Raw genomic sequence first — 23,534 nt, forward strand, 5'->3', positions numbered from 1 at the left:
CTAAGGAACCGGGGTCGGTAACATACTATTAGAATATTCTGCAAGGAAATCCAAAGGTTTAAAAGTACAGAACTCCAGCAGATACTAAAGGTAGTTGATCAAACAGTGTTCTGATTGCTCCCAAACCCACTATGTATGTGTGTGTGTGTGTGTGTGTGTGTGTGTGTGTGCGTGTGTGTGTGTGTGTGCGTGTGTGTGTGTGTGTGTATGTGTGTGTGTGTGTGTGCGCTGCCGGAGCCCCACACGTCCTCCCCTGTGTGTGCCCGTGCCAGTTATTGTCACTGCCACGGGGCTGCCTCTCTTCCCTGCGCTTGACGCGCATTGGATGGACTGAGTGCGCGTAAGCTCCTCCGCAACAGTAGCCTATTGTGTTCCAGTATAAACATAAAAAATGATGAATTGAAGTCGGACTCAGAAGATTTGAGCCGCCAGGTGCCAAAGTCTCACCGGAGCTGGGAGCTGAACGCTTGACTCCCGAGAAGAGCGAAGTGGTTTGCAGCTGGAGTTGCGCTCATCGGGACTTCACGAAAGGTTGCCAAGGATTACTGCGAAGTGTTAGGACTAACTTCTGCGCTTTTTTACATCGCATCTGCACGACGGCGACATGATGCAGGACCGAAGCTTTTCATCCTTCGTCCGAAAGTGTCAGACTTTACACGCCGCGCAGCAGCCAATGTCAAGAAGCTGTTGATGCGGAGGAGACAGAGAAAATTGTCTCGCCAAACGAGGAGAAGCTATTCAACAATTTCGCCCAACTACCTTGGATAGACCTGCTCGGGAAAGTCTGGAATCAGGCGACAATGTACCGCGATCGAAAGTTCACCGTCATCCCGCACATGAAACCGGCCGCGTAAAGGTTTCACCCCCAAACATGCAGGAAAGAGGCGCAAGGCAGCGCGCAACTTCCATTTCTTGAATTCCTTTATTTCCTTGAGAAGGACGACGAACACGTAGATAAGGCTTGAGATTATTATTTGTCTGAGGTTTGGATTGAATAAGCAGACTTTTATTTTTTTGTTTTTTTGTCATTATGAATCAATTTTTCCAACCATAACCATTTTTTTAAGAAAACAACAACAACAAAACACAAAACAAAAAACAAACAAACAAAAAAACAATGAACCAAGAAGGGGGATTCCCTTGAATTAAGCCACTTGTGCTTCCATAAATATCTTGTGGGGGGATCCTCGTTCCCCCGACGGCTCAAGAAACATGTTGCATATTCTTGTGCTTCAGTCGGCAGTGTTACTTTTGGGAGGTAAGCTCAATTTTAAGCACATTGGCGTGGTTTCTTTTCAGGACACTTTCATTCTCTTTTTAACCGAATGTAGTAGAAACAGGCAATCGCATAAAAGTTAGACAGGCTTCAGATAAGATTGAGAGTCTAAAATACACAAGGAATGTCTGATTTCATCTGGCTGCAGCATGAACAGTGTTCACTTTGATTTCACACATATACTAGTATTATACTAGTGTAACATCCTCGGAACATCTGTGGACTTAAATAACATTTATGTTATTAATATTTCAACCTGACAGTGATTCGCTTTTGCAGTGCCAGCTGTGTAGTTTATTACCACTAGACTTGTTAAGTTACTATTCGCAAAGCCCATATTTATTTTATGGGAAAAGTTATAGAGACCTGCAGTACTGGAGGATCCACCTGCTCAAAAACACTGCATGACATGAAAAGCGTCATTGCAAACTGTGGAAGAAAAAAAGCAAAAACAAAACATTTATGTAGGGGGATTCTTTTGGAAGGATTCTTGCTGAAACAATGAAAATGTAAATTTCTCTTTCTGTTCATGACATTGCATCAGTCATGTGAAGTCACAAGCAGGAGAGCACATACACAACCTTGCAGTCAGAGTGTTGGTGTCTAAGTGAAAGTGGTGGTCTAATAAAGCCCCCCTACCTAAACTTAAATTGATTTTAGAAAATACATACAGTGCCATATTTTAAATGGTCTCCGATGCCAATGCCCATTTCTTTTTGCAGGCGGAAATTTTTGAAACACCTCTTTTGGTTTGCAGCTGTTCATTAAATGTGACTTGACACATTATCGGTTAATATGTATATTTTCTTCCTTTTCAACTGAAATATTCTTCCTGTTCACCTGAGAAGAAGACCTTCTAATAATTGCATTTTGAAACTGGATCTGACATGTCCATTGAGCACCTTGATGATGCTTTATTTTTGAAGCAAGGAGACCTTTATCCTGGGTGCTGACTCACTGTCTTGAAGTGGCCAGTAATGATGTTTGCAATATGCCAAGGCCTTCTCAGTAACCATACCCAGTGTGATCCTAATTGAGCGGTGCGTCCCATGAAGCTGCAGGACACAGGTTCTCACTGTGAGAAGTGAAAAAAATTGATAGCATATTGGAGGAAATTGAAGGATCAAATTGTGAAATTGAGCCACAATTATATGGAGAATCTGTAGTGACAAGCCTCAAAGCAAAACAAAAGATCCAGATGATATTTTCCTTTTCCCCCTTTAGATCATTCATTTTTTAAAAGTTTTATGAACTTAGGTGTTCCAGAGAGATGTCTCATGGGACTCCTGAGAGGAATATTCAGGCTTATGTCACTTTCTCTTATCCTTGAGCTCAGAAAGATCCAAAAAGGGATCAAGCATGGACAGCCGCCAGTCTACATCATTAAGCGCTCAGCAAACAACCCATGCTGTCACTTGTCTCTGTCCTCATGCATTTGTGTCTCTGCCAAGGATTGCAGCGCATCCTTTAGGTTTCTTCAGCAGCATTTCATATAGATGAAGAGATTCTCAGGCTGCCTCTCAGCTGAGGATTTTCTCTAATTGTGAAACAACACGCAGCTGTGGTCTTGCTCTCCACTGATGTGGCACAAAGCAGTGTCTCTTCTTTGCCCCTGGCAGACCTTTAAACAATGCAGCTCGTGCCCTTGAGCAAGAAATGAGAGGGGGTATGACCAACTTCATTCACTGACTTACAAAGGCTAGTATGCCGCCAGTAAGTTATCCAATATGGTGGAATTGGTGTAAAAGAAAATGTGCCTTCATTTCAACAAGACTACCTCCAACCTATACAGAAAAACTGTCTGCGGCCGCTGTCACGGATCTCTGGATGTCTGGTGTGAAATGTTTGCCTGTATCTCAGTGTGTGCGTGCGTGAGTGTGTGTTATTTAGGCTGTCAAATGTCCAAGTGAAATTAGTTGAATTAAACACAAACAGGTTTTGAACAACAAGCCTGATTTCATCACTAGTCCTGTGAAATTACAATCTTTACTCTGTTACAGTGGATTTTTGTCAGTGAATCTCCCAAGGAAGCACTAATCTCAAATTTAATTTGAATGCATTGACAGCTCATGAATTATACTTGCGTCAGGAGCATATGGCTGTTAGGATTTAAATTAGTCTCTCTTGTAATGGAGCTTGCGTTGGACAAAGATGTGTAATGTCATTTGGCTGGTTTGTCAGTGTTAACACAGTTATGGTGTTTATATAGATTAGAGGATCTGAAAACAGCAGCCAAAGTCCCCGGCTTGGTTTACTTATTTTTTTTCTAAATCAAGCCTGTTTTAGGGCAGCGCCTTGAGCACACTGTGCTTCACCTCATAGATTTTTGATGATTGTAAAGATGGGCAGAGTTTTACTTCTCCCGGATCCTATTAAGTAGACCTTGGGTGTTGTTGAAAAGAAAAATAATCACTGTAACTTATAAGTAGTACCGTGCAAGAGGGGGTTTGAACCCTGCTGTGCAATTACTAACCATCGCAAATGATTTAGGTCGCAGGTTTGTATGTCAAGCTGCATGCCTTACTTTAATGATTTCACGAGACACTGAGGAGGTGGACTCTCATCTAAATCCCCTCTGCTGCTCTTTCATGCTCGTCGTGTAAGTGTGAGTAGGAGGCATACATTGTAGTCAGCCAATCATTGAGTGAAATGAGGGTTTTTGCCCCCATAAATTCATATATCATCAGTATGATGTCCCATAGTATCTCCACAGAAGCCCATCTGCCCTGTGTTAATTTGTACTTTATAACTGTGACTTCTCATCCAATTTAATCAAATTTCGTGATCAGGGAACAAATGTGTGAAAGCTCGAAATGGAAGACTTGTATGTATGGGGTTTGGGAGGATTTGTTGACAAACATGCTGATGCAGTGTTTGTGCACTCTTGTCAGAGGATAGTTGTGTCTGAACAGAGGACCCCGTTCTCATAAATCTGTCGAGAAGCTCACGGCCAGACAGTGTATTTCAGTCACGGATGTGCAGATGAAATGTGGTGTAAGGGAGCGGGGGGGTACAAACACATGCAACAATTTCAGATTGCAATTTACATCAATAATTTCATCATCTTTCAATTAATTGGATAATGTCATCTCATTTAAAATTCTGAAAGAAAATCAAATTGTAAATATAAGTTATCTTGTGTTTGGAATGACATTTATTGTTGGATGTCACATCTTGTAGTTAACTGAATGAGGATGCTGGGTGCTGGATGCTGAGTTATGTGCTGAATATGCAAAAGAATATCCTAACTGATATTTTCTGTTCATGACATATGCCTAAGACTTGAAAAATCCAAGACAGAAAATAACAGGTGAGAAAACCGATCTGTTTATCAGCCCTCATTTAGCAAGTAATAATATAAATCCCTTTTGCCAGGTATTATAAATATCCACAATGGACTATCAAATTTAGATTGGGTTGCTGCATCTCATTGTTTGAGTTGTATGGCCAAATATGATATAAAGAAAAGCACTATTAACTGATTTCAATTGGCTGTATGCATCCCGGTTGTAAACATTGAATTCCTGAAAACAAACAAACAAAACCAAACCTCATTTTCTCTTTTTCTTTCAAAATGACTATCGGTACATACTGATCAGGCAATCAACCCCTTCCTAGCTGGTGCTGAAAGTTGTTGCAGGTTGTGTCCGTATTATTTAAAGGATTTATTTTTTTATTAAAGATAGCAGAGCTGTAGTCTAATTAGTATATTAATAATTAATGAAAAAGGAACAGTTCAATATTTTGTGTTTCTTATTTATGCTGTTCCATCCCAAACCTACAAAGAGCCAAACTGATCTGAATCTTTAAAGCTGTAGTTTATTCATGCAAAATGTAAAAGCTTTGTCAAACACATAGAAGCATTACAATTGACCTCTAGAACACATAAGAGCAAGTAAAAGTTAATTGTCTACAATGTTATCCTTATTTGAAGGCTTAATAAACTACAGGTGTGTCCCTTTTTAATGGAATATGGCAATATGGCTTCATTTTGCCACCTCAGACTACCTTGGAATTTACATTTCTGTATGCGTGCTGGCGTGATGGTTTGCACAATTTTTAATTTACTGGATTTTGGGTTTGGAATATCTGATAAAGATGGGAGTGGCATCTTTTTTATGGCAGTATTGCAGTCCCTTTCTTTTTGTTACAACTTTTGTTTCACAGCCAAAGATTCCTGATAAGCAAAAATTACCTAAAATTGGTGTTTTGAGCTAAAACCAAACATCAGCAGACCATCTCACATACAATTGCCAATATGCCGATGAATGCGTTGGTCAAATACGTCTTCCTATGTTAAAATTTATAAATCCAACTCCAGGATGTTTTATTTTGATGGCGTGTTGTCTGGATGGTAGGAATGGGTGCAGTTTTTAAACATTATTTCCACTTTCATATAAGAAATGCATTCCAATTCACTCACCCTGCGGTCGGATTATGACACGTATACGAATTTCTGTTGGCATTTTCAAAAGATATTTGATTTGCAAATTTATACCAGCCCAATACATATTACGTGTAATTTTAATATTTCCATCACATAGGTGGCAAAGACGGACTAGCACGTATGATGTTCCTGTGCTAACATCATTTTCATGTAAATATATATTAAGTGTTATTGAAGTACAGACTGATGCAATTAATTTCTTAAAAGTCAGGAGTATGCTAAAATAATTTAAGTTATTGTCTGGTGTCTGTTGCACAGTTTGAGCCAATCAATTCAATAATTAAAGCCACATCTGTTCCACTACCGTTAGAGTCAATGTGCCATCATCCAGCTGCACTCGAAATTTAAATTCTCTTTTGTCACTTAATATGCCAAAGCTGAAGTTCTCTGGTTGATGTGATTATATTTTAAAATGTCAATTTCCAGTGGTTACATTAGCGAGAATCAAATTCATGTTTTAACCACCAACTGATGCAACGTCTCTGCAACGGAAAAAAAAAAAACTACCACTGAGGCCAGCTCGTGCATGAAAAGGGAAAACCAGGCAGATTTTGTGCCCTTGTGAGAGAATAGATTTAAGCAATCATCCTTTCTAACAGCCAGCAGGGGGCGAAACTACTAGATGCAGTAAAAAAAAAAAGGATCTTAGTCTTTCACAAGGTTTTCTGTCTGTTTCTGTGGATATAATTTGAACAAATCAGAAGACAAAACCACCTGGTAGTGAGGTAAAAATCATCTTTTCACGAATTCAGTGAAAAATAACATCCAGTCTTTATAATACCAGTGCTACAGCAGATAATCCTTTTTTGTGGAAATACCCTTTGTTTAGGTCTTTTCTACAGATGCTTCTTTCTGTAGTCACAGCTCAAACTGATGCAGACTTGCTGAAGCACCTAAGTCTAAACCTGGGAACATGAGATGGTGTGAATCAAACTGCCGCACCATGGCATTGTATTGATTTCTTCTATATATTTTTCAAATACTTAGTGACAAGTTTAGCATTCAACATTTATGAGACATTTTAAAGACAGTGCTGGTCAGCCAGTCACTTCAAAAACATGAAAAACATTTGTATCTCCGGGAAATAGATTGCAAGTGAAAAGTGTATGAATGTGTAAAGTATCTAATATTTTTTGATATGCAATATTTGTGCATGGTAATTAATAATGTATTGTGGGGGCTCTGGAGATTCCAATCCTCCACGCTGACCATGTCATTGGGAAGTTGCTAACAAAGTAATCGGGTTCAGAGGTGTTCCCATATGGTCACTCCAATGGCGAGACGTCAAGATAGCTACACCAAAAAATGTCATTATTGTCAAGGCTACAAAATAAATGGAAATTGTCACACTGACTTTAGTCAATCCTTTTATAGATAGTGATAAACTGGAATGCACTTTTTGTCAGCAGAAAATCTTTCAAACATCTACATTGTTTTTTCAAGTTATTCGGTAATGTTTAACACCTCAAACTAATGTAAATACATTGCACTTTACAGGATTTTTTTGACATAAATTGTTAAAAATCAAAGTTTATTTTTTTCCGTGGCATCTTTTATCTATAATGTTCTATTTATTGTTATTCTTATGCTTGTATACTATTTATTTGCTTCTCATTTTATTTGTTGTTGTTTTGTTTTTTATGCTGTGTAAAACAGTAAAACAGATTACCTTTCGAATGAATTGTGTTTTATCGATAAATCCTCCCCTTAAAAATCTGAATTTACAGCAATGTAGTATATTGGCTGTATATATAGATATTTGATATATGTATATATGCATTATGTGTGTGTGCGCGTGTGTGTGTGTGTGTGTGTGTGTCTGTGTGTGTATAATTCTGTCTCCTGACGGTAAATTTTACTTTGTTTGACACTTGTATATTGCGTTTGGAAATCCCTAATTAATGGGATGTCAGCAAAACAGCATAAATAAAGAATCCTTCCCTATGGCAGACATATTCTCTGTTTCTCCTGCCAGTTGCAGGATTTGAATTTAGGCTGTTATGTGGCTCTTGCTTCCTTTGGTCAGCAGTGCTGCATCTAAACTGTATTTTTGTCTGGAGCATTCACAGGCAAGTAGCTGGTCAAAGAGCTGTTTCTACACCTGAGAGACTGAAGTACTTGCTTGTGTGCAGAGATGTCACTGTCTATCAGAGGCATTAGAGCCTAATGCATTCGAGGCAATGATCTGACAGGTACATATTGTCAAGGCCCATTGACTTCTTTGTGGTGAGGTGATTGATTGTTGAGATTATGTTGAAAAGGGAGTTGTGCGCCTCTTTGTGATTCAGAGTGTCATGCTCATGGTGTAGAATTCTGATCAGTAGAACTGAAACTATCCATGAATTTTAATTTTGAAATATATTAGTTCTTTCCCTTGAGCAGTTTGTTTGTGAATAATCGCTATTGTGTGCTGTAGACCAAAGAGTTTGTTGTGGGCTCTCATCTGTGATGGTAAGTTGACGCACAAAGCATAAAGAATGACTTATGGCAGATGCAAAGGTGCTTCTGACACAGCACATTTTAGAATTTCAAACAAGAGAATTGCCTAAACATAAGTGCATGAAATGAACATATTTATTGCCAGTGGCGCAGCGAAGAAATTACTTCCATGTGACATCACAGATAAAAGTTTTAGTCCTGTGACTGTTCGGATGAAAATATTAACAATGTGAGTATAATATCTTTGAAAACGTATCCAATTATTAACCACAACAGGAAATTTATTTATTTGGTTGGGACAGTGCATGTTAATGAACACACATGAGACATGCATGTAAACACACCACTCCAGGTTGTAGCCATAGGCCAATTTGCATCCGTTGTCCCACAGTTGCGCTCACAAACACACTCTCATTCATCCTGACCTATTGTACATGTTTTTAGTGGTAGGGGAAACCGGAGTACCCCAAGGAAACATACGCAGACACGGGGAGAACATGCAAACTCCACACGTGGGAATCAAACCCACGAGCACTATCCGCTGCGCTGCCGTGCTAGAGAGATACCAGTTGGCTGGCATTTAGTTAAATGTAAATTGTTCAGTGTCAGGATATCCAATGCTAACCATTTCACCTGTTAATATGGCAATTACGGTAGTTGGTCAAATGGTCATTTTCAATGAAAGTTTAGTGTCATTCTGACATCTTTCTGATGTCATTTCTTATTGTCAGATGGTGATTTCAAATTTTCCTAATATTAACTTGATAGATTTTTGACATTTATGAATTCAATTGGTGCTGTTTGTGATAGATTATTCATTTTTTTTCTTACATTACCTATGATGTAGCATTTACATGAATCAATATCAGATGATTCATTAAGTCAGTTTAATTCTCCTGAATATTGTAATTATATTGACTCATCAGTTATTTTATTTTTAGTTCTTTGATGTAATGTTATTTGTGTGTTTCCATGCTGCCTTTAATATTAATACTCATCAGAAATACCACTTACACCTATTCATAATCAATGTCATCCCCCCGATTTATTGATTGAAACTGATTGAAGTACATATTTGCAATCGACGCAATGTTACATGTGTTACTTGGTGTCTTTGAATATTTGTGTGTGTGTGTTGGTGCGCAGTGATAACACAAGGGCGGGCCATGTTCTAATTTGTGTAAATCAGTGATTTTCTCAGGAGTGTATCCAACTTTTCTGGACATTGAAGGAGAAACTCAGAGAGTTAGTGTGGAACTATTCATAGTGAGAGTGCATAAATGTTAATGTCTCTAACTGAAAAACATTTTCTTTCTGTGGATTTAAAATACATGATGTGAAAATGGTTGCATGCTCTTATTGTTGAGCACCCTCTGGTCCTCAGTTTTTGGCAGCGGCCAGGAGTGTTCATGCTGCTTTGTCGCAGACCAGAAGATTGGGAGCTGATGACGAGGGACTAGAGTCGCAACGCACACAGCGGCAACAGTGAATCAATGGTTGTATAACGCTTTGCGAAGCCACCATGGGCTGGAGGGCCAACGCTGCGAGTAAGCACATCCTACCCCAGCCTGCTCTGAATCGCTATCTGGTCCTGCAGATTCCCTTCTTAACCTCGAGGCCCTCAATTTCACACAAATTGGGCAGAGCCACACCAGGCTGAGAGGGAATGACCCTGATGATAATGAAGGATTAACTGAAAAATATTACAGTTTTATTCAAATTGGGAATAAAACTGTAAAAGAATGTTAATGCAAGACTGAATCCCATCATTTGCCACATGTTCAGAATTGTAATCGGACTGAAACATGGTTATTAATATTGAAAAGGTAAAGAAGTATACCAATAAATGTTCCACTAAAACAACAAATCTGATACAAAACGTGTCTCTGCTCCTAAGACAAAGACATGATGCAAACTAAGATATTCATGTTTTCTGCTTTTTCCTCTCGTGGATTGTATCTAAATTAGACAATTTTAATAATTAAAAGTGTAATAATAATAACGTATTGTTATGCAAGTACAATGAAATAAGAAAGTCACAAAATTATTATTTGAAGGCCCCTACATCTCATAACATCATGGATAATTTCTTAATATAAGATTGAAGGCACTGTTTTTAATGTAGTTCCCATGATGACAACATAGTAAATGCAGTGTGACTCAGATTTTTTAGTACCACTTACAACCAACAGCATTGTAGATTGTCTAGGCCTGACTAGTTGCACTTATATATTGTTTGCAGTTGTCATTTGCAAGTATTTTTAACCCCAAAATAATTTTGCAGGGATACACAGAATAATCATCATCTTCACTCTGGTTCTTGTTTTCCATATTCTTTTCCTTTCGGCTACTCCTCTCAGGTTTCGCCACTCCAAATCATCCTCTTCCATCTAACCTTGTTTTCCGCATTCTCGTCTCTCTCACCGACTAACTCTGTGTCCTGTTTCTCTCCATCCAGAATTCTGTTTTTTGTGTCTTCCTCCTGACAGTTCCAACCTCTGCATCCTTCGACCAATATATTTATGTTGCCTCCTGTTGTACCTGTTCAAACCCTTCAGTATAGCCTCTCTGACTACCTCCCTCTGCTGGACTCATTCCTCAGACTAACCATCTTCCTCACCCAAAAAGAGAACCTCTATTTTTATATCTTCTATCTGCAGCTCTGCTTCTTGTCTTTTCCTCAATGCCACTGTCTCTAAATCACACAACATCACTGGTCTAACCACCGTCATGTACAACTTTCCTCTCATTCTGGCTGATATTCTTTTATCACACATCCCATTTGACACTTTTCTCCATCTGCTCCAACCTGCTTGCACACATCTCTTCACTTTTATCCATATTTTCCTTTGGTCTAGACCAGGGGTCCCCAAATTTCCTGTAGTTAGATATTCTGGGACTGGTGTAACTACTGGAATATAAATTGATGCAATCTGTGCTCGGTCCTAATTGCATATGGCATTTGTAGAATGGCTAACTTCTCCCACTTTAACCTGGTTGAAACTTTCCAAATTCTGTCCAGATATTGGATTTGTCTGTCATACTGTATTTTCCAGAGCCTGTCTGGAAATACAAGTTTATAATGCCTTAACGGAGCAGTAAATGTGCTAACAGGCTTCCACAAGGTAAGCACCAATATCTGTGCAAAAGGATAGAAAACAGGAGTAAGAAAAAGTATTGTAGATAAAGGACATATAAAACAACCGAGCATGTCAGGTGTTGTATTTATCTGGTCTCTTCAGAGGTGGAAGCCAGTGTACTTTATCCTAAGAAATGTGCATGATCTGACCTGCATGTCAAGAAGGCTGCTTGTGTCCAAATGGGAAATGTGTCTGGAAATACACTGTGAGTGGACAAGCAGGGGGAGTTGGGTTGATCTGAGACAGCAGCCTCCTGTGAATAAAATCAGATCAGAAGTGAAAAATTATTTTTTGCTTTAGAGCAGCACAGTAAACTCAGCCCAGGAAAAAATAAGAAAAGAATAAAAGATGCGTAAAACATACGTACAGATCCAGCAAAAGCATACAAATGACCTGAAATATGAAAACATTCTAGATAGAGGGATTCCATCAATTATTTGATAGTGATCTGGAGTCGCACACAATTTTAAAGGGGGAAGTTGGAAGTGAACTCATGATTTAATTTGGTATATATCTTCTGGAAATAGAAGAAGGTCATTTGGGCAGTGGATATGCAGTAAGGACTGGAAATCCTGTCCAAAGTGCATTTAACGACATTTGACAATGAAGCTACAAAACATTTTCCACAAACAGTTATTTTTAACCACTTCTGTGACATAATGGGTTCACCTGAGTAAACGGTGTGTAAATAGAGATACAACCAACTCAATTGTTACTGCCTCATTTCTGCATTTATTGCAGTCCATCCAATCCGATGGAGCAAATCATGGCTGCTTTCTCATGTTATCTTGCACTTATAGCATGATATCACATGTCCTACCACCTTCTCCTGCAGGCAATGACATTGCTAATATAAATGAGGGGAACATGTTGTTATACAATATACAATACAATCCGTGTGTGTGTTTCATATGGCATTCGGTGTGGAAAATTTGATCAAAAACGGTATATTCCTAAATCAACAGATTGCTGCTCTGTATTGCAGTAGCAAACATCGCAGTGAGCACTGGTAAACTAGGCCTTGATAAGCCAATGGAGAATGTAGCATATATCATTTTACAATTAATCTGATACAGTAATTTTATATCCCTTTAGATAATTAGCACATTATAATAACCACTAACTGATTATATGCTATCCTCAGCAGTCTGCAGAAGTCTTTATTGTACTTATACTGCATTGTATCGCTGTGCAGCCCTGTGATACAGTAGACAAATGCATGGTTCAGGTCCAACCCCAAATCTTACCAAATGACAACACCCATGTGTCCCTGTGTAAAAGATAAGTGGGGGAAATGATAAAAAAAAATTGTACCAGATACAGCAACAAACTGACTTTTCCTGTGTAAAATATTGGAAAGAGTCATAGGTCCATTGCATTGTATATCTTCAAAAATCATCCAGTTATATTCACAATGTCTACTTTCGTTTTCTATTATGTCTGTCATGTGGTGAAATAAGACGCAAATCAAGTGTCTTTATTTTTTAATTGGCTGTTTATATCCACAGAATGGAGCCTTATTACTAATGCAGGGATGAACAATGTGCTCCCAGTTTTGTTTTTCCCGCAGGAAAGTATGTTACAATGAAATACAGCCACCAAAGCACCAATAACTAAGCTACTAGTCAGTCCATGTGATTTCATGCTTTGGTTGTTAATGATCAAGCACTTGTGAACTATGATTGCATTTACCTGCATTCTGGGGTCTGGAGGGAAGGAAATGAATATAGGCCAGAGGGTTTATTGAATATAAGAAGGAAATGTTCTTGTGTAGTAGCTGAATTTTCTACACCTCTCCATTAGCAACTGATTCAGAAATGGTTTTAATAAGATACCAGGAGCCATGGATTTTTTGACAACTTTGTGAATGTGTTTTTGTAGCATATTTTACAGTGCATCACCTAAAGGAAGCAGCTGTGTCAAAATTATATTGTCAGACATATTTTACCTCTGCATGGAAGCACTTTAACCCTGGCTGAATGACTTCACTGGAGCAATAAAAAGTTGATAAGGAAAGGATGATAGCATATTCTCCCACCTGAATATTTACTGTTCCTGAAAATAATGACAGGGTGTAAAAGATGTCTGGAGATTCAGAGGCCTGGTGGTCTATACTATCAGCAAAAAAACATTTTTTACCTTTTTTTTTCAGTAATCTATTTTGAACATGGACAAAACATTTCTGGTTATATTTAACCTCCACAAAGTGAGTTGATTTTTTCCATTCCACTGAATTATCTGAAACATCTATATATGTATATATATATATATATACACACACACACATAGTAGGTGGAGGGTTAATTCCATTCCATTTATTTTCTAGTCTGTGGTTGGCAAAAACAATTCTGGTTCATGACATTAATGCAAAACAATGAGATAAATACAAAAGTCTATTATTTTATATCTACATGTTACAATAGGTTCTTGAAATCTTTCTTTTAATTTTGGTCAGATTGAGGTTGCTGCTCATTTTTTTTAGATCTAATTCTTGACATTACAATTGAAATACTGTAGAATTTGTGCTTTTTTTATTGTGTTACTGAACTCATTAAGTAACTTCTTGTACAGACTGGACATTTTTGGAGCATGTTAGAAGCAAGGAGGATTTAACAGTTAAAAAATAAATATAGAAAATCGCAGTGCAATAGAGCTGGTTCCTCTACTGCAACTGAATGTGGGAGATTGTCTTGGGACTGTAACTGTCTTGGACTAATAGAACCATCTGTTTTTGCAGGCCCCACAAACACACATTGATATGCATATTTTCCCATCAGAATGCCTCTGGAATTATCATGTATGGAGTTCTTTGTCATGAATTACGAAAGGATCATTGCCTAAACATAAGTCTCTCACTATGTGCCCATGGCACCCCTTATGGTCAGATATAGGTGACTGCAGGTCGGTACCGCAGAAAGCTTGATAAACATAATCATCTCACCAGACTCCTGACAGGGACAGATTGGTTTGACACAAAGTATAACACAGTTGGAGCAGGGGAAGAAAAAACTAACAGTAGAGAGAAAAAACAATATTCCACAATACAATTATTGCAGATAAATTTAAATTTAAATGGTATCCACTGTAATTCCAAGAATATCCTTGCACTTGCCTAATATTGGTTTATCCAGTGTGTTGACTTTTCAAATGAATGAATGGGGTAAAAAATATGAAGGTACTCTTTTGCAGTCACAAGCCCATGCACACACAAACTGCTGGGACACAACTCTCAAAGAGAAAGAACAAATTTACGGCCTGTCTCTGCACTAAAAGCTAAATGAATGAAAAACAAATCATATTAATTACCCAGACCACTCATTAGGAAAAGCATAAATGTATAGTAAAGACTATTTGTTCATTACATTTTATCATGAATCTGAATAAAGTAGCCTAAACTCAGAGTTTAGGCTAGTTTGGCCAAACTTGAGTTGGCTAAATTGTTTTAAACATGTATTCTTACATATTGAATAAACACTGGTTTTGAGAAAAAAAAAAAGTAAAATTGCTCTATTGCTCTTCTATTGCCCAGTTTAACCAGGCACATGAAAACCTTATACATCTATAGGCGGTATCCAGAACTTTACTTTGCTCTCTTCCCTAAATGTTTCATTCCAAGTCTCTGCTGATGCGAACCACAACCTTGACATTGAACTAAGATGTCGTAACCTCATTGCAAGTCATTGCAATGGGTATCATTGCAAGTAGCAAAGAAGACAGTCTCTTCCCCCATCTCTCCTCTCCAGGGCCTTGCCATGGTTGTTTGTACTGTGTCATTTGCAAATCAAGTCAAAACTAAAATTTCTGACAGGGGTTTCCAAATGAATCAGACACAACCATGCCAAGATAAATTGAAGTACTTAATCATCTCTCTGTATGATCCCCAGACTCAGTGCGTCTACATTATTGTCACAATGATGTGGCCGTGGCTCAGTCTAGAGGGCATCCCTCCTATGTAAAGGTTGGTGGTTTGATTCCTGGCTCCTCCTTTCTGCTTGCTTAAGTGGAATTGGGCAAGTCGCTAAATCCCAAGTTGCTATCAATGACCCAATTAGCCCCTTGCATGGCATTTCGCTGCCATTGATGTGTGTGTTAGAATGGATGAATGCAGTCGAGTGTAAGACGCTGTGAAACCACAAAGTTGGACCATGTGGTTGAATTTTACTAACCTCATTGAACGACTTCAGCCACGTTACTGGAGTCAGTTTTGAGCCAGAGGGATGCAGTCATTGCAGGATCCTTAAAAAGTTCGGAGTGTATGTTGGCGATCGCAAAGATGGAGTAGATACTGGCAATTCAAGAATGACTCAGAGAGGTACAGTTTACAGCTGTAAGGGATATCAAGATGCGTTACTGAGTCCAAGAATTATTTTGTTGCGCAAAAGAGAGCCTTGAGTGTGTAAGTATAATGTGGATGAGGGTCTGCCACAGTTTTCTTATGTGAAGGTGGTTAATGTTATGTTTGGAGTGTTAGAACAGTTTATTGAAAGGTCTTTCAGGCTGGCACTTCTTGGATGTCATTTGTCATAGTTCATAATTATGTGAGGCAGCTTATTGAATGAATGTGAATGAAATAAAATAAAAAAATATATGAGCTCACCAAGCATTGCACATGTTAAGTATACTGGAGCTCAGCCATTGGAAAACAGAATGAAAAATCCACGTTTCTCAAACTAGAAAGTAATGGCCTCTATTCTGACTTTCACTTGTACAGCAAAGAAATACAAGCCATCTCGACAAAGTACTGGTTTGGTCCTTGCAATGAAAGGTCCCTCTCTGCCAAACAGTGCAAAAACCTGATAGTCTGAAAGGGATGCTACTGACAAACTGTCATACTTTTTTTTAGACCTACCACAAAAAATTCATGGCCAATGATCTGGACTCATTCCAACATTATTTGTACATTTGCCTTTTCCAAGAAGAGTGTGAACAGAATCTTTTAATATCTGACAAAGGAAATGCAGAAATAATGACATAAGGAGGGAAAAAAAAAACGATTATTTAACTATTTTATGAATCACTGCATTTCCAGAATAATCCTGTCACATCTTTCATTCGGGATATTCACTGTTTTTGGCATGTATGAGTAAAATGATGAAACAACACTGCTTATATTGCCAGAGTTGAATGTTTTGTTAAAATGTCATCAAGCAGCTCAGTTCTTTCATCCTTTTTCTGAATTTCTTCTGGCTTTTCTCGACCCACCCCAACCCCCACATTTCTTCTCCACACAAACTAACTGATAATTTCTGCTAAATGAAGAAAAACACATGCTGAAGAAGCCTCAGTTCATAAGAGCCGAAAAATGGGTCGGTTATCTGTCGATGTTAGAAATTTGGAGATGGTTTGGATTTACATTTTGAAATATGCACTTGATATATTTTATCTGCCGAGAACGCCATTAGCAGTGCCATAAACGGCAATACGAGGGAACCTAACTAGTCAGCACACAGCAGGGGTACTGGAAGATCTGTTTTCTGTATTGCAGAGGCAAAATGGGACTATCTTTAACAGCTCCACCCTTTTACAAGATGGATAGAGAATAAAACCATAAAACTATCTGAAGACGTCAGCAGTGCTAGTATAGGAAAACTCTTAACAGTTGTTTCTGCTTATGGCTTCAATGTCCTGATGAAAATCCCTTAAACTGCAAATTGTTATTTTCTCTAATTAAATTTGTAGACATTGTGCCCATAGTTGTAACACCCCCCCCGAAAAAGTGGCCACTTGTTTAACTTAAAGCTGAGACTACCGTGTAAATGGCAGTGATTTGAATGTAAGGCGTCTTCTTTGCCCATCAGATTGTTTTGCCAAGAGTGGAGATGCACCCTTTTTTTTCCTGTTATCCTCATCCGTCCCATTTGGAATAGATTCATGCAACTTCTAGATTTTATTGGAAAACCAGAATTATTCCATTCTTTTTAAAAGATAGCATCCATTTGAAACATTTATAATCTAATTGCACAGAGTGATATTTTCCAATCAAGCCCATTATTTATGTAATTATGACATTTGAACTGAATAGACCTCCTGCTGTTACTGATTATAAAGGAGAAACTCACAAAAAATCTATACTGAATTCACAAACACTGTGGTTTCATATAATTTCAGTCTTGCCAGCAGACCTACAGGAAGAATTTTCCAAGGCTTGTTGGTGACAACCAGTATTTTGAAAGGATGGGCTACAAAAAAAGGCACTTGGGAAAGTGACGATTCTCTGTTACAGAAACCTCAATTTACAATCTCCTTTTTTTTTTTTTTCCCACACCGAGCTATAAATATAGGGATTTGGGGGAAAATTTCTCTGTACTTGCTATAAAAAGTGATTCAATTAACTAAATAATTTTACAACTGTCATCTTCCACTTCAATAGTATCTGAAGAAAAAGCCTCGCTATTTTGGCTTTAAAATACTGTTGGTAACAAGAGTTAAATGCAATACATTTTTATTTGAAATTTAGTCCAAGGCGTATGCCTTTTTTATTGACATTCCTTGAACCAAAGAGGAAGAAAAATGCCTTGGTTTTTAGTCACTCATAACTTTCATTATAAAGCCGCGTCAGACATATTGGAGTGGAACAGCACTTAATTTCCAAGCATTAGAAGCACAGGCACAACCAGTCATCGTCAATTTTATATTTTCCTAATTTGGTTTTCTCTGGGTTCCTGATTAAGAGTAGTTTTACCTTAACATCCTGGTGATCACAAATTGAGAGGATGAATGGAGTAGTACAAAATAACAAATTATGGAATGATATGACAAATATAAATTTTAATCATTCTGCGATATACTGATTATTCATGCTCAAGACTTTTAATTTAGCCTGTTGGATAAGATCATTGTGGGCTATTTTAACAGGGCAGATAGTAGGCATCAGATTGAATGTATCTTAGTGTAATATTCTAAAAGTGGTACCAATTTTCCATTTAGTTTTAAATGCTTCTTTTAACGTATAAGGTCACAAATATTTTACTAGGAGTCTTATCATCCAATGATGCCAACGTAACAATTTTGCCCACAATTTCAGCATATTTTACTACATTTGCCAGCATGTCAAATTAGGAACACTTTTCCAGTTATTTTTGGTTAAAAAGATAGTGTTTATGCAAGACCAATATTTCATTACTGTCTATCCTAAATCAATATAGACACTTAATCAATCAGTCATAATATCTTAAAAAATACAAAGTACCTTTGGGAATACTCGCCCTAAAATGTAAATTATTAGTCAATAATGCAGATGTAATCAATCACTTATTGACTGACTAAATGAATAAATACATAAATAAATAAGAATATGGAGAAAAATGTCTCCATATATACTGTAATGCAAAGTTCAGGCATTTTAAATCATCTTTCAAATATGTAATTCACACTCTGTTTGAGCGGCACATAATATAGCCCCTTAGATCATGGCTTATAGAAAATCCACAAACATCACAAATTGTTGCACAAACAGCGCATGACTAGATCAAGACAAAGTCGCAATATTTATTACATTTGAAAATAGGTTACCTTTGACTTTAGCTGTTCGGGAGACGGCTGCAATCCTTTATTCCTATGACACTGGAGTGATGTGAAGACTTAAAAGGTTCACCTCTTTCTCAGCATGAGAAAGAGTATTTAATAAGTGAGACACAGAGTAAAAAGGCACGCATGCACGCACACACACACACACACACACACACACACACACACACACACACACACACACACACACAGAAATTCTTTGAAACTGCTGATGTTAGGAGACATGCCTTTACAATAAGCCTGGAAGGACAGTCTCTCACTTTGGGAAAATCTAACTTGTGTCCTCTGACAGTAGATCATGTAGTGTTTTTTGTTTGTCTGTTTTGTTTTTTTAAGCATTGAAAATCAGTGGACAGAAGAAGACATAGGGTATTTCCAAATTAAAATTATGGCACAATTTTTGGGATGGTATGGTGGCGCAGTGGTAAGCACTTTGGCCTCACAGCATTAAGGACACTGTTTAGATTCCAGCAGGCCTCCCTGTGTCTTCGTTGGTTTCCTGCTGCTTCTCCCGTTTCCCCCCACAGACTGAAAACATGCAGCAGGTTAATATGTGAATGGTTGTCGGTCTGTATATGTACAGCCAATCTGCGATCCATTGGTGACCGGTCCTGGGCTCCAGCATCCCTGAGCAGGATAAGTGATAGACAATGGATGGATAGATGGTACAATTTTTGGGTGAGCTTTTATCCCAATGCCAAAATCCACATTAGGTTGATATATATGGAGAGGAGTGGTAGGATGAAACCTGATGTAACTTTTCTACTGCTGCTGGTTGTGTCACCAGTGGTGCCATAATCCAATTCTGACTGATGGAAAAATCTTTTAACACAAATTAATGGAAAATTTACCCATCACAACAGAGCTTAGTCACAAATTAACATCCAATCAAAACGTGGCTAACTGACTCTTGTTGCGAAAGTCTCCGTATTTATCCTGATTTACAACATCAGGGCCCGTGTGAGGAGAGGAGATTCATTTAGGAGGCCAGTTTATGTTTCAGAGAAGTCCGGAGGGGCCACGAGAATACTGATTGGCACACAGAAATGAGCTTGTCTTGACCATGCAATTCAAGCCAAGTGCCCTCAGCCCTTTTCCCCCCTAGCCATGTGCATTAGATGGCACAAAGGGTGTTTTGTGGGCCCACAACATGCCCAGAATGCTGAGGGTTCTTGCCACTCACTCTACAGTACTCTGCTGTGATAACACTGTTTCAGACGCATCAAGCTTCCTTAGAGCACCTGGAGGCTCTTCTCAGGCCCCTGCAATGGCATTCCAACTGACCTTCCCAGCTGCTAACAGCCACGCCTATCTTAGTCTCGGTTTTTAATCCGTAAATTTACCAAATAGGTTAGGGGCACAGCACTGCAGTATTTACTCTTCAATGGTCGATCCTTCTTAATTCCCAAGATGATGCTTTCTCTCATGATCTCAAAATAGCTTTTTCCCCCTCCCAGTGTAACCACAGGCCCATTAGTCTTTATTAGCTCTTAGTGTGTTAAATGTGGCCATCCATTAGAGGTGAGGCAACAAACACCCCCAGCAGGTCTCTCCATAGCCTCTCAGCAAGCACACATACACACACACACACATACGTACACACAAAAATTCATAGTGAACTGTGATCAAGAGCGATAATTGTGCATTGAATTTGACTCGTGTCAAAGATGAAGGACTCCCTTATGTAGCATGTTCCCGTTTTTGAACTTTTATCATGGTGCTACCTTCCTCTTTGATGACTCTTACTTATCAGTGAGGCCGACTCCACAGACCTCTATCTGCCTGAATGATTCCTTTTCTATGGAGGCTGGCATGAAGTAATACCGTACTGTGTTGTGTATTGATTTTTTTTTTTCCAGTGCCTCTTTCTTGAATTTCTCTGAGCTTCGAAAGCATAAATCATCCAAAAATGATCCTTGAAGGAAATATTGTATTTATTATTCTTGACGCATGGTCACAAATTCAATAGCTTTTATTAATAGAACATGGTGAGAAATATGGTGTGGGTAATTCAATGGGACGAGAAAGCTTTCTCTCATCCCTCATGTTTAAAGCTGAATGATTCAGAGTCTGGGTGAGGGTTAATGGGGTTTCATTGTACCATTCTGTACCCAGTAAACCTTAATAATCCTACAGATGTTGAAAGAAAGCCCTTTTCTATATATAAGTTCATTAAGGATATTAAGGAAAATAAATGCCGAGATAGAATGCGATGATACTCCTCCTTTCTTCCAAAATGTATACATATATAATGATACAGTGGGGAGAACAAGTATTTGATACAGTGCTGATTTTTCAGCTTTTCCCACTTGCAAAGCATGTAGAGGTCTGTCATTTTTATTATAAGTATTCTTCAACTGTGAGTGACAGAATTTAAGACAAAAATTCAGAACAACACATTGATTTTTAAGCAGTGAATTTGCTTTTTATTGCACGACATGAGTATTTGATACATCAGAAAGACAGAACTTAATATTTGGTATAGAAACCTTTGTTGGCAATTACAGAGATCAGACGTTTCCTGTAGTTCAGGTATGCAGATAGTACTGCAGGGATTCTGGCCCGCTTCTCCAGATCTTCTCCAGATGCTTCAGGTTCTGGGGCAGTCGCTGGGCAATATGGACTTTCAGCTTCCTCCGAAGATATTCTATTGGGTTCAGGTGTGGAGACTGACAAGGCCACTCCAGAACCTTGCGATGCTTCTTACAGAGCTCCTCCCGAGTTGCCCTTGCTGTGTGTTTCGGGTCGTCATGCTGAAAGACCCAGCCACGACGCATCTTCAAGGCTCTCACTGAGGGAAGGAAGTTGTCGGCCAAGGTCTTGCGATACATGGCTCCATCCATCCTACCCTCAATACGGTGCAGTCGTCCTGTCCCCTTTGCAGGAAAGGATCCCCAAAGAATGATGGCTTCCACCTCCATGCTTCAAGGTTGGGATGATGTTCTTGGGGTTGCATTCATCCTTCTTCTTCCGCCAAACACAGGGAGTGGAATATAGACCAAAAACCTATATTTTTCATCAGACCAGATGACCTTCTTCTATTCCTCCTCTGGATCATCCAGATGGTCTTTGGCAAACTTCAGGTGGGTCTGAACATGTGTTGGCTTGAGCAAGGTGACCTTGCGTACGCTGCAGGATTTTAATCTATTACGGCATAGTGTGTTATTAATGGTTTTCTTTGAGACTGTGGTCCCAGCTCTATTAAGGTCATTTACCTGGTCCAGATGTAGTTCTGGGCTCACCTTCTCACCCTCCTCATGATCACTGATGCCCTATGAGGTGAGATCTTGCATAGAGCCCCAGACCAAGGGAGGTTGACCGTCATCTTGAAATTCTTCCATTTTCTAATAATTGTGCCAACAGTTGTTGCTTTCGCACCAAGCTGCTTGCCTATTGTCCTGCAGCCCATCCCAGCCTTGTGCAGGTCTACAATTTTATTCCTGATGTCCTTACACAGGTCTCTGGTCTTGGCCATTGTGGAGAGGTTGGAGTTTGTTTGAGTGTGTGGACAGGTGTCTCTTATACAGGTACTGAGTTCAAACTGGTGCAGTTAATCCAGGTAATGAGTGGAGAACAGTTGGGCCCCTTAAAGAAGTAATAGATCTGGGAGAGCTGCAACTTTTATTGGTTGGTAGGTGCTCTAATACTTAACTCATGTAATACAATGCAAAATAATTTCTTAAAAATCATATACTGTTTTTCTCTGGATTTTTGTTTTAGACTTCATCACTCACAGTTGAAGAATACCTATGATAAAAATTACAGACCTCTAATGCTAATGTGGGACAAGCTGAAAAACCAGCAGTCTATCAAATACTTGCTCTCCCTACTGTATATCTGATGCAATGTAGATAATCTTAACATTTTCTGCTATTCATCTAATGCTTTCTTGTCTGCTCTTTTTTTGGTTGCTTTCGGGGATTAACCTCGGAATATTCAGGTGATTTCATCGAAAAATTAGATAATTTAATACTTTTCATTAGTTCATGGTTTGGTGTTTTGAAAAGCGGACAAATCTACATACTGCATTTACCCACATCTTAGAAAACAATTAACTGGTTACACTGAACAAGGAGGAAAAAATTAACCTAATGAACTTGATAAACCATCCAAGACCTCTCAGAAATAAAACCTAAGATGATCTGGATGGATACAGTAAAAATTATCCATAATAGGTTAAACAAAAAATAAAACAACAAAAAAAGGTGTAACTGCAGTATTATGGTATACAGTAGTCCATATAATTGCACATCCCTACATCAATCACTCATTATAATGTAATCTCCCTGGAGCATCAAGTAATTCACTCATCCTTCTCCCTTTGACTGCTATTTCCTACTTAGTTTTCTATCCTTGTATCTCCCATCCACCTTGATGTGCATCTGTGCGTGTTCGCCATCCATTTACTTCTCTGTCCAGCCATATTATTGCAGGTGTGGACAGCAGGAACATGGCCCCACTTTCCCTGGTGTCCCCTATTGGTGCTGGCCATTTATTCAGCTTCTCTTTAGGTTTAAAAGCTGCTCTACGCTCTGCCGGCCCTATTCCAGCTCTACATAACCTTTTGTGGAGCCCTTTTGGTGGGATGACAGGGTCTATATGAGGGTGGGTATAAAAGGTGTGCTGCTTGGCTAGTTAGGACTCATTTAGGCTCCACCTCCCCTCTTCACCTCTACCCAGCCTTGACTGACAAGAAACTTCTGCT

The 23,534-nt window shown here is 38.7% G+C and overlaps 1 protein-coding gene across 1 annotated transcript in view; it reads left to right on the plus strand.

Moving 5' to 3' along the window:
- The first annotated feature begins 446 nt into the window (after positions 1 to 446).
- The window catches only part of LOC147218673 (transmembrane protein 132C), a 136,941-nt gene continuing 113,853 nt past the window's right edge, over positions 447 to 23,534 (plus strand). The window contains exon 1 of the mRNA XM_086174143.1: positions 447 to 1,258. Within this exon, the coding sequence (XP_086030269.1) occupies positions 1,213 to 1,258 (46 nt within the window). The 5' untranslated portion in view covers positions 447 to 1,212. The remainder of the gene's footprint in view (positions 1,259 to 23,534) is intronic.

Source organism: Fistularia commersonii, chromosome 26 (assembly GCF_037954325.1).
Source record: "Fistularia commersonii isolate RoL2024-O1a breed Wild chromosome 26, RoL_Fcom_v1.0, whole genome shotgun sequence".
Taxonomy (NCBI): Eukaryota; Metazoa; Chordata; class Actinopteri; order Syngnathiformes; family Fistulariidae; genus Fistularia; species Fistularia commersonii.